The 13,073-nt window shown below is 37.2% G+C and overlaps 1 protein-coding gene across 1 annotated transcript in view; it reads left to right on the top strand.

Moving 5' to 3' along the window:
• Positions 1 to 13,073, top strand: part of si:ch211-225k7.4 — a 494,418-nt gene that overhangs the window by 353,913 nt on the left and 127,432 nt on the right. The window contains 2 exon segments of the mRNA NM_001123404.1: positions 9,113 to 9,262; position 9,264. Coding sequence (NP_001116876.1) covers positions 9,113 to 9,262; position 9,264 — 151 coding nt within the window.

Raw genomic sequence — 13,073 nt, forward strand, 5'->3', positions numbered from 1 at the left:
ATTAGGTCCCGCTGCTACCAATGATTATTTTAAAACTCAGCTAGGATTTCTAAATGACAATCTGCACAATCACGCCAAGAATCTGGGATTTATCTTTGATCCACTCTTGCAGTTTGACAAACATGTAAATGCAGTTGTGAAGAGCAGCTTTTTCCAGCTTAGCTTGGTGGCAAAGTTAAACTTTTTTTTCCTAAAAAAGATTTAGAAATCATAACACATGCTTTAATTTCCTCTCGGTTAGACTACTGCAACTCTTTGTACATTGGTCTACCTCAGTCAACACTCTCTTGGCTAAAGTTGGTCCAGAATGCAGCTGCCAGATTAATAACAGGAAATAAGAAAAGAGATCACATCTCCCCTGTCCTCGCCTCATTGCCCTGGCTTCCTATAATATTCAGAGTTGATTTTAAAATAATTATTTTCACTTATAAACCTTGCACAATTCTGCCCCGGCCTTTGTCAGTGAACTTATTAGGCTTTGTATAGTTTGTAGACTGTTAAGATCCCTTTTGTCTGTCTCTCGGTCTCACTGCAAAACAAAAGGTGATCGAGCTCCAAGGCTCTGGAACAATCTTCCTCTGAACATTAGGATTTCTCCTTCATTGGATGCTTTTAAATCTAATGTGAAAACTTATTTTTACTCTCTTGCCTTTGAGTGACGCATGCCTGTTATTTCTTATGTGTATTTTAGTATTATATTTTTCCTTACATTTTTAATACCAGTTTTTATATTTTTATTTTATTGTAAAGCATTTTGGATCAACTACGGTTGTGTAAAATTGTGCTCTATGAATAAAGTTTGCCTTGCCTGGCCATTTTGTGTGACTGACAAATATAACAAATGAATTAAGGTGAATTCATAGAGGAATCACCGGAAATAGATCTTGCGTGATCCACTTACCACATAGTTTGTTCATCAAATAAGTCAATGGCAAACAAGAAATCACTTGGCCTGGCAATACTGTATAATCTCATTCAGTACATTACTCTAACAATGTCTACCTGTGGGTGAGGCAGTGGCACAGTAGGCACTGCTGTCACCTCACAGCAAGAAGGTCGCTGGTTCGAACCTCGGCACAGTTGGCTTTTCTGTGTGGAATTTGCATGTTCTCCCTGCCTTCGCATGGGGTTTCCTCAGGGTGCTCCGGTTTTCCCCACAGTCCAAAGACATGTGGTACAGGTGAATTGGGTAGGCTAAATTGTCCGTAGTGTATGAGTGTGTGTGTGTGAATGTTTGTGTGGATGTTTCCCAGAGATGGATTGCAGCTGGAAGGGCATCCGCTGCATAAAAACTTGCTGGATAAGTTGGCGGTTCAATCCGCTGTGGCGACCCCGAATTAATAAAGGGACTAAGCTGACAAGAAAACGAATGAATGAATGAATGCCTACCTGTCCTATGTTTTATACATCAGTCATGCAAAAGTGCATATGGCCTCCACCGTAAGTTGTGAATGTGAATTATTTGTGTTAAATATTTGTTAAAAACACATGGATCTGCTAAAGAAGACATGTGTTAACCCCCTGGCAGCATTTGGATGCTTCAAAACAAATGTCACTATTGTAATGAATGGTGCCAATGAGACGAATGGTGCCATTATTAACGTGAGATGACAAAGATACAGACGCAAACCTCTCCTGTACTCTAACTTTCAAATACTTCAGAGCTCAACTTTATCTGAATCAGTCTAGTGTAAGCGAAGAGCACGATGTGACCATAAGAGGGCGCCAAGACTAAGGAACAAAGAGGGAGAGAGATGTTACCTTTCTCTGACCCTCATCTACTCCCACCTTCCCCTGACCTTCTTTCCTCTGAATGCATACGGCTAGCGCAGCTGACCCTGAAGGCCTGAGACTCTCTGGTCATAGAAGCCTGGAGCCTCCGTAGTTGCGGGTACCTCAGGTAGTGCTTTAATAAAACTGTCTAAATAATGTGCATGTAATTGTTTGTATGTTGATTCATGTTCTTAAATGTACCTAGGGACAACTATAGATTTGTTCACATAAGACATGACCTATAAGTTTTGCTTACTATTAGAATTCTCGACTGAGTGGTCAGGCCACATTAGCTATAAAGTTGGTCCTTAGTGATTTATAATTAGTGATTTGATGTAGTAGGTGAAACCCAAATGGTGTATGGGTACGTGTATTCCTGATCATAATTCAACATGTCAAGTCCTCACTAATATATGAGGTGTTTCTATGTGCATGGCCTGATTTTGGAAGTATAAAAGCTGAGCCATACTGACCAGCTTTGTGCTTTCTGACTTCTATATACTGAGATTGGTTGCACTTTATCCTCAACTGAGGATAAAGTAAGGATTTTGTTGTCTGTTATTTGTCTTTTGTTTATTCTACTTTTTCACTGGATTTATTTCATTAATAAAAGTGTATTTTATTACTTTTCTTCACTGGAGTGGACATTGACTTCTTTTAGCAGAACTCATCAAGTTACCCTGTGTGGTAAAGTATGAATCTAATTCATTCTTCTGCAAAAACATTATAAAGACGATCCTTTAACTAAACTCTAGCTTAGAAATGTAGCGAAGGGAAGATCCTAGTTTATCTTTGTTTAATTAGGGTGATTAAGTGAAGTTTTTAAACTAATTTCGAGAGGAGCACGTGATATAATTGACAGCAGCTGGCCACCTACCTACACTCATTAGTTAGCCAATCAGATCTATCCTAACCCACTATAAGTAGCCTAGCTAGACATTACTCCCTTATCTTCGTTTTCCGAAGAAACCCCCCATCCACCCCTTTCTCCTCCTTTTCTCCTTTACAAAAAGGGGAGCTCTCGAGTACCACCTGATCTCATACTCCCCTCATATGCTCTATGGCGGGAGCCCTGGGCTCAACTATCTACGAGCTCAGGGTTCTCTCCCGGGACAGCATGCCAAACCTGCTTACAGCTGTCAAGCAATATCTAAGTGTGAACTCTTGAATTGAAGGCGATCCAGCACATTATCCAATTCCTTTATACAGCACAGAAGAGCCATGATAGTGGGTGAAACTTTATTCACCCGAGAGAAGAAAGATGTGATATACGCAAGGATTTTTTTAGAGGGGGGGGGGGGGGTGATCTATAACTTTGCTACATAAATCAATCCAATGTACATGCGTTAAATTAGAGAATGATTCAAGAATGAGGCTTTTTTTTTTACTGCTTAAAAGAAAAATCAAATCGACCGTTGATTTCATGGGATCTTGGTTGTCTGGTGGTTCAGGGTCTTTCTTTTATCACATTCTTACAAATTACTGGGGCTGTCCCTGTCTTAAGCTGCGATCACGCCAGAGTTTGAGTATGCAAATTCTGTCGTTCGGTGCTGTAAAAGGGACGAGATTAAACAAGATGATTAGACATTTTAAAAGTGAGCGATTGGTCCGTATTTTAAATTGTTGGCCAGAGAAGTCATGTTTTGATCCTCGATTGGTCTCACACAGTTAAGTGATGCAATTTTGCAGGTCAGAGTTCACTAAACTTGAACTTTCCAACTCAGCAAACTGCAAAATTTGTCGCACCAGCTTGTGTTTCCGGTCTGACGCATTTGCATGTGTATGAATGGAAATCTTTAGGGAGAATAGTGCAGTGTGACCACAGCTTGATGTTTGTGTAGCAAGTGGGATGGGGCAGAGATATTTGGGAATGATCAGAGGTCTGTGGCACGAGTGTTATTTAGCATCACCTGTGTGTCAAATCGGTCTTGATTCTCACAGTGCAGCTTTTCTCAGTCCTGACCCTCGTGCCATGGTGTTGGATGTTTTACATGTTTCTCTTATGCAAAACAGCGGATTTACATAAACAGCTCATTAGACGAGCTCCGTGCATGAACTGTGTTCTGACTGACATGTTTACACGCAATGTGCATTATTTCCTAGTTCCTTCTCCTTCATTGCTCTCTACCTGATCATGAGAAACCCTTATTTCACTTCAGAATGTTCATTCGTGAACATAGAGAATAGTGTAGTGTGACATGATATACTTATATAAATTCCCATATCATTTGAATAAAAAACATATGCTTCCTTCAAACTGAAATCAATCAAACTGAATATATTGTAGAGTCCACTTCGCAGGGCACTTCTTGCTGAAATAGAACAAATATCTGGCATAAAAAGAAAAACTTAAGAAATGTGCAGGGTGCAAGGACTTTTGAGAAACTCTGCCACAAAGTTTGAGTTTAGGCTGTCGTCACATGTTTGTTATATTTTATTTATTAAACTTGTAAAAAGATAACTGTTTGTGTTCTTTCCTTGAACTATAAGTTTTCTGAAGGTGTGATAACCTGATTGTATTCATTTATATTATGCAAGCTATATTACATTTATTCAAATTTTCATAAAACGTTTATTGTTATTTTTATAATATTGTTAAAATTTCTATTTGTTTATTAGCACTTTAAAGGAGGAGAAATAAGTATTATATGCGTTTTTCAAAAAAAGAGATATTTTTGTCACCGCACCTGCGTCATGACGTCACTGCGCGCGGCAGTAGCAGGCGCGCCCGTGATGCTCTTCATACATGCTGAGTGAACAGTAAATGAGGACACCACGAGAGCGCTTGTGTTCAGTGTTTTATTTCTTAATTCTTTATAACTTCATTTCAGGTACTTGCACACATACAAATGCACAAAGGACACTTTTGTTGAGAAAATAAAATGTTTAAAACGATAAGAAGTTATGTTAAGTAGTTAATTAATGAATGTATGCTATCAGTTTGCATGTTAGAGCACATGTTTAGCATATAGCCTCGTGGTTAGCACGTTAGCCTGCTATCAGATAATAGATCGCCAAATACCAATGTTAATTGAGTGTATTATTTAAAATACTTAGTGATTATCAAATTACATGTACATTTATCTGTATAGATTTTCCCTCTTTGCTAGTAATGTGGACTGCAAGTGATGCACTTGGTTTATATTCATTTAATGTAATGTGGAGCATATTAAATGCAATGTTATAAGTAGTATATATATATATATATATATATATATATATATATATATATATATATATATATATATATATTAATGTGTTATTTAGTATTCTTTGTTGCATCTTTAATTCATATGTTTATTTTCACCTGAGTAATGTGTGTAGGAAGAGTGCACAGGAGTACGTGTTAATGTAAATGTGTTTTATTAATAGTGTAAACTTTACAGATATAGTGTTAAGGCCAAGTGTGTGTATTTCAAAGTGAGAATGTTAAATAAGTGATTCACTGAGTGATTAGTGTGATCATATTTCAGTGATCACAAGGGTTAAGTTGTAGTTTTCTGGTTAATAATAATAATTGTGTGTTTCATTACATTTACTATAGGAAACCATTTGGTTATTCATGATGTAATGTATTTTGTATTGAGTAATCACTGATATACGTGCTGAGTGAACAGTAAATGAAGACATCACGAGAGCGCTTGTGTTCTGTGTTTTATTTCTTTATTCTTTATAACTTCATTTCAGAAGTACTACAAAGGCAACCAGTAGCCAATGTGGCATAACCCACGGCGCATGCAACGCGCGTGGCTGTGCATTTATACTTCTGCGCGCTGTCTCTGTTGGTCTGCATTAACACTTCTTAAACGCTAGTTGGCAGTGAGGTGTTGATGTGTCTCTGTGTCGAGTTTCTTCGCTGGTGTTTTGTTTTTTCTGAATGCTTCCTGAATGTTCAAGTGGCTCAAACTTGCTCATTTTGAGGCAGGAACCGGTGGATATACAACAACTTTAACTATGAGGTAAACACAAAACAAAACTTTACTCCACAATTGTAAACAATCACTCCATCGGGACTCGTCATGGATACCAAGTCGACCAATCACAGAGCTTGCGCTACGCGTCATTGCAATATGTAGTTACATTTTTTGAGAGGTGCACGTCAGCGACGGCCACGGCATAGGGCTATGCATCAACGTGTAGGCTGCGCTGTAGCATACGTGTGCGCTTGACGCAGAAGTATAAATCAGCCTTTAGGCCCTGTTTACACTGCCAGTTAAATGTGACCCAAATCCGATTTTTTAGCTCGTACATGATACTGATCAGATCTGTTCTATGAACGTATAAACACAAAAAAAAAAAAAAACATGCTTTCGGGTTTTCAGAGATCAGTTTCAGTTCTCCTTCACATGTTATAGTTAAGCAATAGTTTAATGGCAATCCTGTATAATGTCATACAGTACATTACTCTAACAATGCCTACCTGTCCTATGTCTTTTACATCAGTCACGCATAATGTACATTTGGCCTCCACCATTAGCTGTGAAGGTGAATTATTTGTGTTGAATATTTGTTAAAAACACATGGATCTGCTTCAGAAGACACGTGTTAACCCCTTGGCAGCATTTGGAAACTACAAAATAAAAGTCACAATCCAACAACACTATACAGCACAGAAGAGCCAGGATAAAGTGTGTTCACCTGAGAGGAAAATGAAGTGATATACACAAGGATGGCTTGAGGGGAAGTACATTATGGGCTAATTTTCTTTTTTGGGTAATCTGCAAGTTTGTTACATGAAACAGTTCGATGTACATGCTGTGAATTAGAGAAGGATTCAAGAATGTGGCATCAATACTATTGACTACTAAAAAGAAAAAACAAATCCACTGTTGATTTCATGGGATCTTGATGTTCTGGCGGTGCAGGGTCTTTCTTTAATCACATTCTTACAAATTACTAGGGCTGTCCCTGTCTAAATCAGTGGTCACACCAGAGTTTGAGCTAGGGTTGCCACCCGTCCCTTAAAATACAGAATCGTCCTGTACTTGAAAATGAAATTGCGCATCCCGTTTTGAATCAGTAAGGGACGACTTTTGCCCCATATTTTTCATCAGTCTTTATATGTAGCCTTTTATGAAAATCATCCCACACGCATTTCCTGAAGATGCCTTATTTCCTACTTTTAATTGGGTAATACTCTATGTCATCGTTAGTTTAACTGGTCTTTGTCCAGTGAGGAGGGCGGGTCTTCTAAGCAGAGTCTGTCAAGTCTTGACAGAGAGTAATGGCAGATGTTTCTCCAGGTAACCCTCCGTGTCTTAAAGTTTAAACGCAAGCGACTGTGAGAATACCGCAGAGAGTGGGAGGAAACGAATACCTGGCTGCAGAGTGCTAGGAATTATTATTAAGCCAACTGCCGGATTTGTCGGAGAGCGCTCTCTGTGGCTCATGGTGGTCTGTGGGACAACATGCCTCTGGAGAGCAGCATTCCTGCAATGACAGAGCTCACAAAAATCGAACCACAGTCAAACAGTTCTTCGTACCCCAAGTCTCTCTTGAAGCAGACATGGTAATGACAGTGACCCAGTCTATGAACATCTAGCTGGAGTCTTCTTTTTTTAATTTACAGTTTTCTACATGAAATAAAGAACATTCTGAGAAAATAATACTAATAAATGTATTTAATATTAACTGATTAAAACAATGTCAACAACTGAAATCACAGTGAAGTGAATGGCTACAGTCAAACTTTATCTCAGAATTAGATTTAGTCTGCTTTTTACTCACTAGGTCACAAATTGTAATTTGTAAAAATTCTGTAAACACAATGTAAATGGATCATATTCCAGTGTATTATTATGATTTGTTTGTTAAGGTTAAGTCAAGCACACAAGCATTTATTTAATACTTGAAACATTCTATTTAAAACATTAATAAACAACATAATGCCCATGTAAGAAAAATAAACTAGTAAATTGCAACTTTCCTTATTTGAAAATTAGAAATAGGCTGTATGAAAACTTTGCTACACTGTAAAAAAAAATCCTGTAGCTAATGTAGCTAATGTGCTGTTTCCATGTTTGTATCAAAAGTGGTAAACCAAGCTTGAGCTTGGAAAATTCTGATGTGTGGCGCTGTAAGAAGGGAAGAGATTAAACAAGATGATTAGAAATTTTTAAAAAGTGAGCGATATTGGTCCATATTTTAAATTTTTGGCCAGAGAGGTCATGCTTTGATCCTTGATTGTTCTCACGCAGTCAAGGGATGCAATTCCACAGGTCAGAGTTCACTAAACTTGAACTTTCCATCGCACTTGTCACACCAGCTTGCGAATCTGGTCTGACGCATTCGCATGCGTATGAATGGAAGTCTATGGGGAGAAAACTGCACTGTGTCTGGGGCTTTATGTTGGTATAGCAAGTGGGACGGGGCTTAGATATTTGGGAGTTCTGCTAGGCATTTGGTATGAGCTTATTTAGCATCACCTGTGTGCCATATTGGTCTTAATTCCCACAGAGCAGCTTTTCTCAGTCCTGGCCCTCGTGCCATGGTGTTGGATATTTTGCATGTTTCTCTTATTCAACACAGCTGATTTACATAACCAGCTCGTTAGAAGAGCTCAAAATAATCACCAATAATTAGATTTAACAGTGTAGCTATAAATGTAAATATGAGGAGAGAAATCCACTGAACCAAACCTGAGAACCCAATTTTGTAGTTATGACAGAACACAGAGATATTGGGCTGATGGGGACATATAAAAAGATGAATATTGTGTTGTGGTGAAAATCATGCTGTCGGTCACTGGATTGTTGAAGCTCAAAGCACTCGGAAAGTAAATAAAAACAGATGCAAATGTTGATTTGGATTTTCCATGTGAAGCCGTTACGGAAATATGAATTTTGAAACATATAGACTCAACTCTCGACCACATTTAAATGAACACACTTGCAAAGACTACAGAATCACACAGAGAGGACATATATGCAAAAAACATGAATGAGGAAGAAAAAATGAAGAAGTCCTTTGTTTAGAGCAATAAACAAATAATGTGACGTGCTGAATGACGGATGAGAACAGATATAGAATAATCATATAGTCTGAAGCTGCAGACAGAAACATCAGACTGAGGACAGAAACACACCAGCTCTGAGGTAAAAACTCACATCTACAGTATTTACACACAAATAGACTTCAGACATATAATGCTAAAGATTATGAACTGTCTTATGAAACTAAAATATGTTCTCAATGTGTGTCTTCTTCAGAAATGGCTCAGACTCTATATTTCCCTCTTCTCCTCATTGGTGAGTGTGTTTGTAGTTTTATTTATGGTTTATAGTTTCATTAGGTTTGACTCTGTTCTGAAAAGCATTAAAGCAAAGTGTCTCTTTCACAGCTCTCTGCTCCATATCTGAATGTGTTCAGCGTCAGTATCACTTTATAAATGAGAAGAAGAACTGGACTGAAGCTCAGAGATACTGCAGAGAGAAATACACAGATCTGGCCACTGTTGACAACATGAACGACATGATCCAGCTGATGAAGAGTGTGAATAATGAACATGTCTGGATTGGTCTTCAGAGGACGGGTGTTTATAATTGGTCTTCAGGTGATCCTGTGCTTTTTCTGAACTGGGCATCTGGACAACCAGCTGGCAGTGATAATTGTACTTATATTTCAAATGGATTGTGGTATGTTATGCCATGCATCACTAGCTTATTCTTCATCTGCCATAACAGTGAGTACAAACCCCTACAGTAACTAAAGTTAACTAATGGTAACAAATTTTAGTAAAGATGATTCAAATAAAATTTAATGTGATAAAAGTAAACATTATATATTAGTGTAATATAAATACAAATGAATACTTTATCTTGTACATCTAAAATATTTACGGTTAACTGAAATGGAAAAAAGTTAAAGAGAGGCTGAATTGTGTCCTTCGGCTCTTGGTTTAATGACCCAAAATATCACAGTATTATTCTTAAACAAAACAAAAACCCACAGCAACCTTTCTGCTATACAGTCGTTTGGTTCTGTATTTATGAATAAACATTTAACGTTATGTAAGAATAATGTTAACTTGATTTATTAATGTTTACTATTTGATTTTCTAAAAGTGAGCAGAGGACTGGTGCTTGTCGATCAGGCGATGACCTGGAGAGACGCTCAGAGTTACTGCAGACAGAATCACATTGATCTGGTCAGTGTGAGGAACCAGAATGAGAATCAACAGCTGGAGAAGTTCATTAATGACAGAAGCTTATCTGGAGGTAGAATCTGGATCGGTCTGTTTGGTGACTCATGGCAGTGGTCAGATCAGAGCAACTCCTCATTCAGATACTGGCTTAATTCTCAACCTGATAATGCTGGTGGTATTGAAAACTGTGCAGAGATCACTCCGAATGATCCGAGACGATGGAATGACAACTCTTGTAATAACCCGTTTCCTTTTGTGTGTCATGAAGGTGAGCAGATCCTCCAAACACACTCAATCCATCATCAGCTCCAGATCTCTTAAAGTTGACTCTACATGTCTGACATGTCAAATTCCTCCACAGTGTTTGTTCTGCATGTTGTTGTTGATCAGTCTCTCTCTAGTTTCTGCTTTGTTTTGTGTCCAGATAAACTGATTGTGATCCAGCAGAATCTGTCGTGGTCTGAAGCTCTGAGATACTGCAGACAGCATCATGTGGATCTGGTCTCGGTTCAGTCAGTGGAGATGCAGTATAAGGTGATGAACGTGGTTAAACTGGCGTCTACTGAGGCGGTGTGGTTGGGTTTGCGTCACTCCTGTGCTTTGGGCATCTGGTACTGGGTGAGTGGACAGACCGTGTGCTATCAGAACTGGGCTCCAGGGTACGGCAAATCAGAGGAGGACTGTGAGCCCACAGTGAGATCTGGAGCAGTTCAGTCTGGAGGAAATCAGACCTGGATCAGCCGTCCTGAAACTGACCGACTCAACTTCATCTGCAGAAACTATTAAGGGTGAAGGACCTGAAGATGTTTCTGTTGAATAGTATGTTTCTAGTTTGTGTATTGTTTATATACAGAAAGTTTTCTTAGGAGAGGCCAGAATAGGCCACATCAAATCTTAAGGGTGGCACACAAACACACACAAAAAAATTAATTCAGTGTAATGTTATATTTTTATTTCTGGTAAATAAAATAATGTGTTTTATATTATTTTAATTACTCTTTATAATATTGCAATTTATACCTTGAAATAATTCAGCAAGTACATGTGTAAACCAAATAAAAATATATATTTAGTGTAAAATACTTTTTATATATATAATTAACTTTTCAGTTATCACATAACTTTACTGTACAGTATAAAGTATATGCCAGTGGTTGGCAAACTTTTTAGACTTGAGGGCCACATCAAGTTTTGTAAACCAAGTAAAGGGCCATGTGTCAAATCATTCATTCATTTTCTTTGCGGCTTAGTCCCTTTATTAATCCGGGGTCGCCACAGCGGAATGAACCGCAAACTTATCCAGCAAGTTTTACGCAGCAGATGCCCTTCCAGCCGCAACCCATCTCTGGGAAACATCCACACACAAACTCATACACTACGAACAATTTAGCCCACCCAATTCACCTGTACCGCATTTCTTTGGACTGTGGGGGAAACCGGAGCACCCGGAGGAAACCCACGTGAATGCAGGGAGAACATGCAAACTCCATACAGAAATGCCAAGGCTTGACCCAGCGACCATCTTGCTGTGAGGCGACAGCACTACCTAATGCACCACTACCTTGCCACATATATATATAATAAAAAATATATATAACATGTATAATAGTTCTTTATTAAATCCTGCTTTAATGGGAGTGCAGTTCCTGTTAGTTCCCCGGTGGTGCTATTGTGCACAGTTTGTGTACACTGCAAATAATGCTTTTCTTACTTGGATTTTTTGTCTTGTTTCTAGACGAAATATCTAACAATTCCTAAATCAAAAAGAATTTTCTAGACAAGCAATATTAAGTAAGTTTTTCCGTAAAACAAGCAAAATTATCTGCCAATGGGGTGAGCAAAATGAATTTGCTTGGCAAATGCTTGGCAGATTATTTTAATTGTTTTAAGGAAAAAATCACTTAATATCGGCATTTTATTTCTCAAAACAAGACAATTTGTTTTGCTTGTCTAGAAAATGCTACTTGATATAAGAAATTTTAGATATTTAGACTAGAAATAAGACAAAAAAACTAAGCAAGAAAAGCATTTTTTGCAGTGTATAGACTGCAGCAGAGTTCAGGAGAACTGCTGTGGGTGAGTCGGGTTTTGTGTTAGCACCACAATGATTTCAATGATTAATTAGACGCAGCTTTAAAAGTATGGCATACCTTATATACATTTTTAAATTGATAAAGTGGGTTTTCTTTTTATTTTTATACTTTTAATCTCGTTTTGATGTTTTCCCCAATACTTATACGGCATATGCTAATGAAGTTATTTGTGTTTTAGATGTGGATGCGAAGTAAAACCTTGTTGATTTCACTGTTACAGCTCTGTGTGCAGGTATAATTTCTATTATATATTGTGTTTAGGTATTTATTGTGTTTATTCAGCTATATTAGTTACGCATTTTCAGTTTTTTTATATTTTTGTTTTGTATCATAATGATTTAAGCTTTCAAGATAAAAAAAAATATATATATATATATATATATATATATATATATATATATATATATATTAGTGCTGTCAATCGATTAAAAAAAATAACTTATTAATCGCACTTTTAAAAAAAATTAATCGCATTTAAAAGACTAAAACTTGTAATTTGGGCTATTCTAGTGTAAAATCAATGTAAACATAAGACAAATACTGTTTAAATTCAAAATATAATTCATTATTGGAATATTTGTGACACGGATTTCTTCATGTAAACAACAAACCCACAATAAACCATCAAGATCCTGGCTTGACAGCCATATTTATTACAGAAATTAAAACACAGGCATGTTAATGACATTTAAATTTCAAAACAATCAATGCCAATAAAGAAAACATTGATTTCCATGTTGGATTCTAAGTGAACTGCAAAAAAAAAAGCCAAAATACAGGAATTGCAGATATGGAAAATTATAATAATAATAATAATAATAAAGTATTGAAAATCTGTGCATGCCCTTGAATAGGTTTACCAACTCCCATTCTATAAAAGCACAAAAGCCATATATAGGAAATAACGAGAGTTGACAAATTAAAAAACTACTTTATTATTTATTTATTATTAAAATAAAATTATAATCCACACTGGAAATGTGGGAGCCTGTGTGTTTTGAGGGAGCCAAATAAATAATGAACATAAAAACTGCCTGCTGACGCACACAGTTAATGTTGATTAA

This window comes from Danio rerio, chromosome 7 (assembly GCF_052040795.2).
Source record: "Danio rerio strain M-AB ecotype USA chromosome 7, GRCz13ab, whole genome shotgun sequence".
Lineage (NCBI taxonomy): Eukaryota > Metazoa > Chordata > Actinopteri > Cypriniformes > Danionidae > Danio > Danio rerio.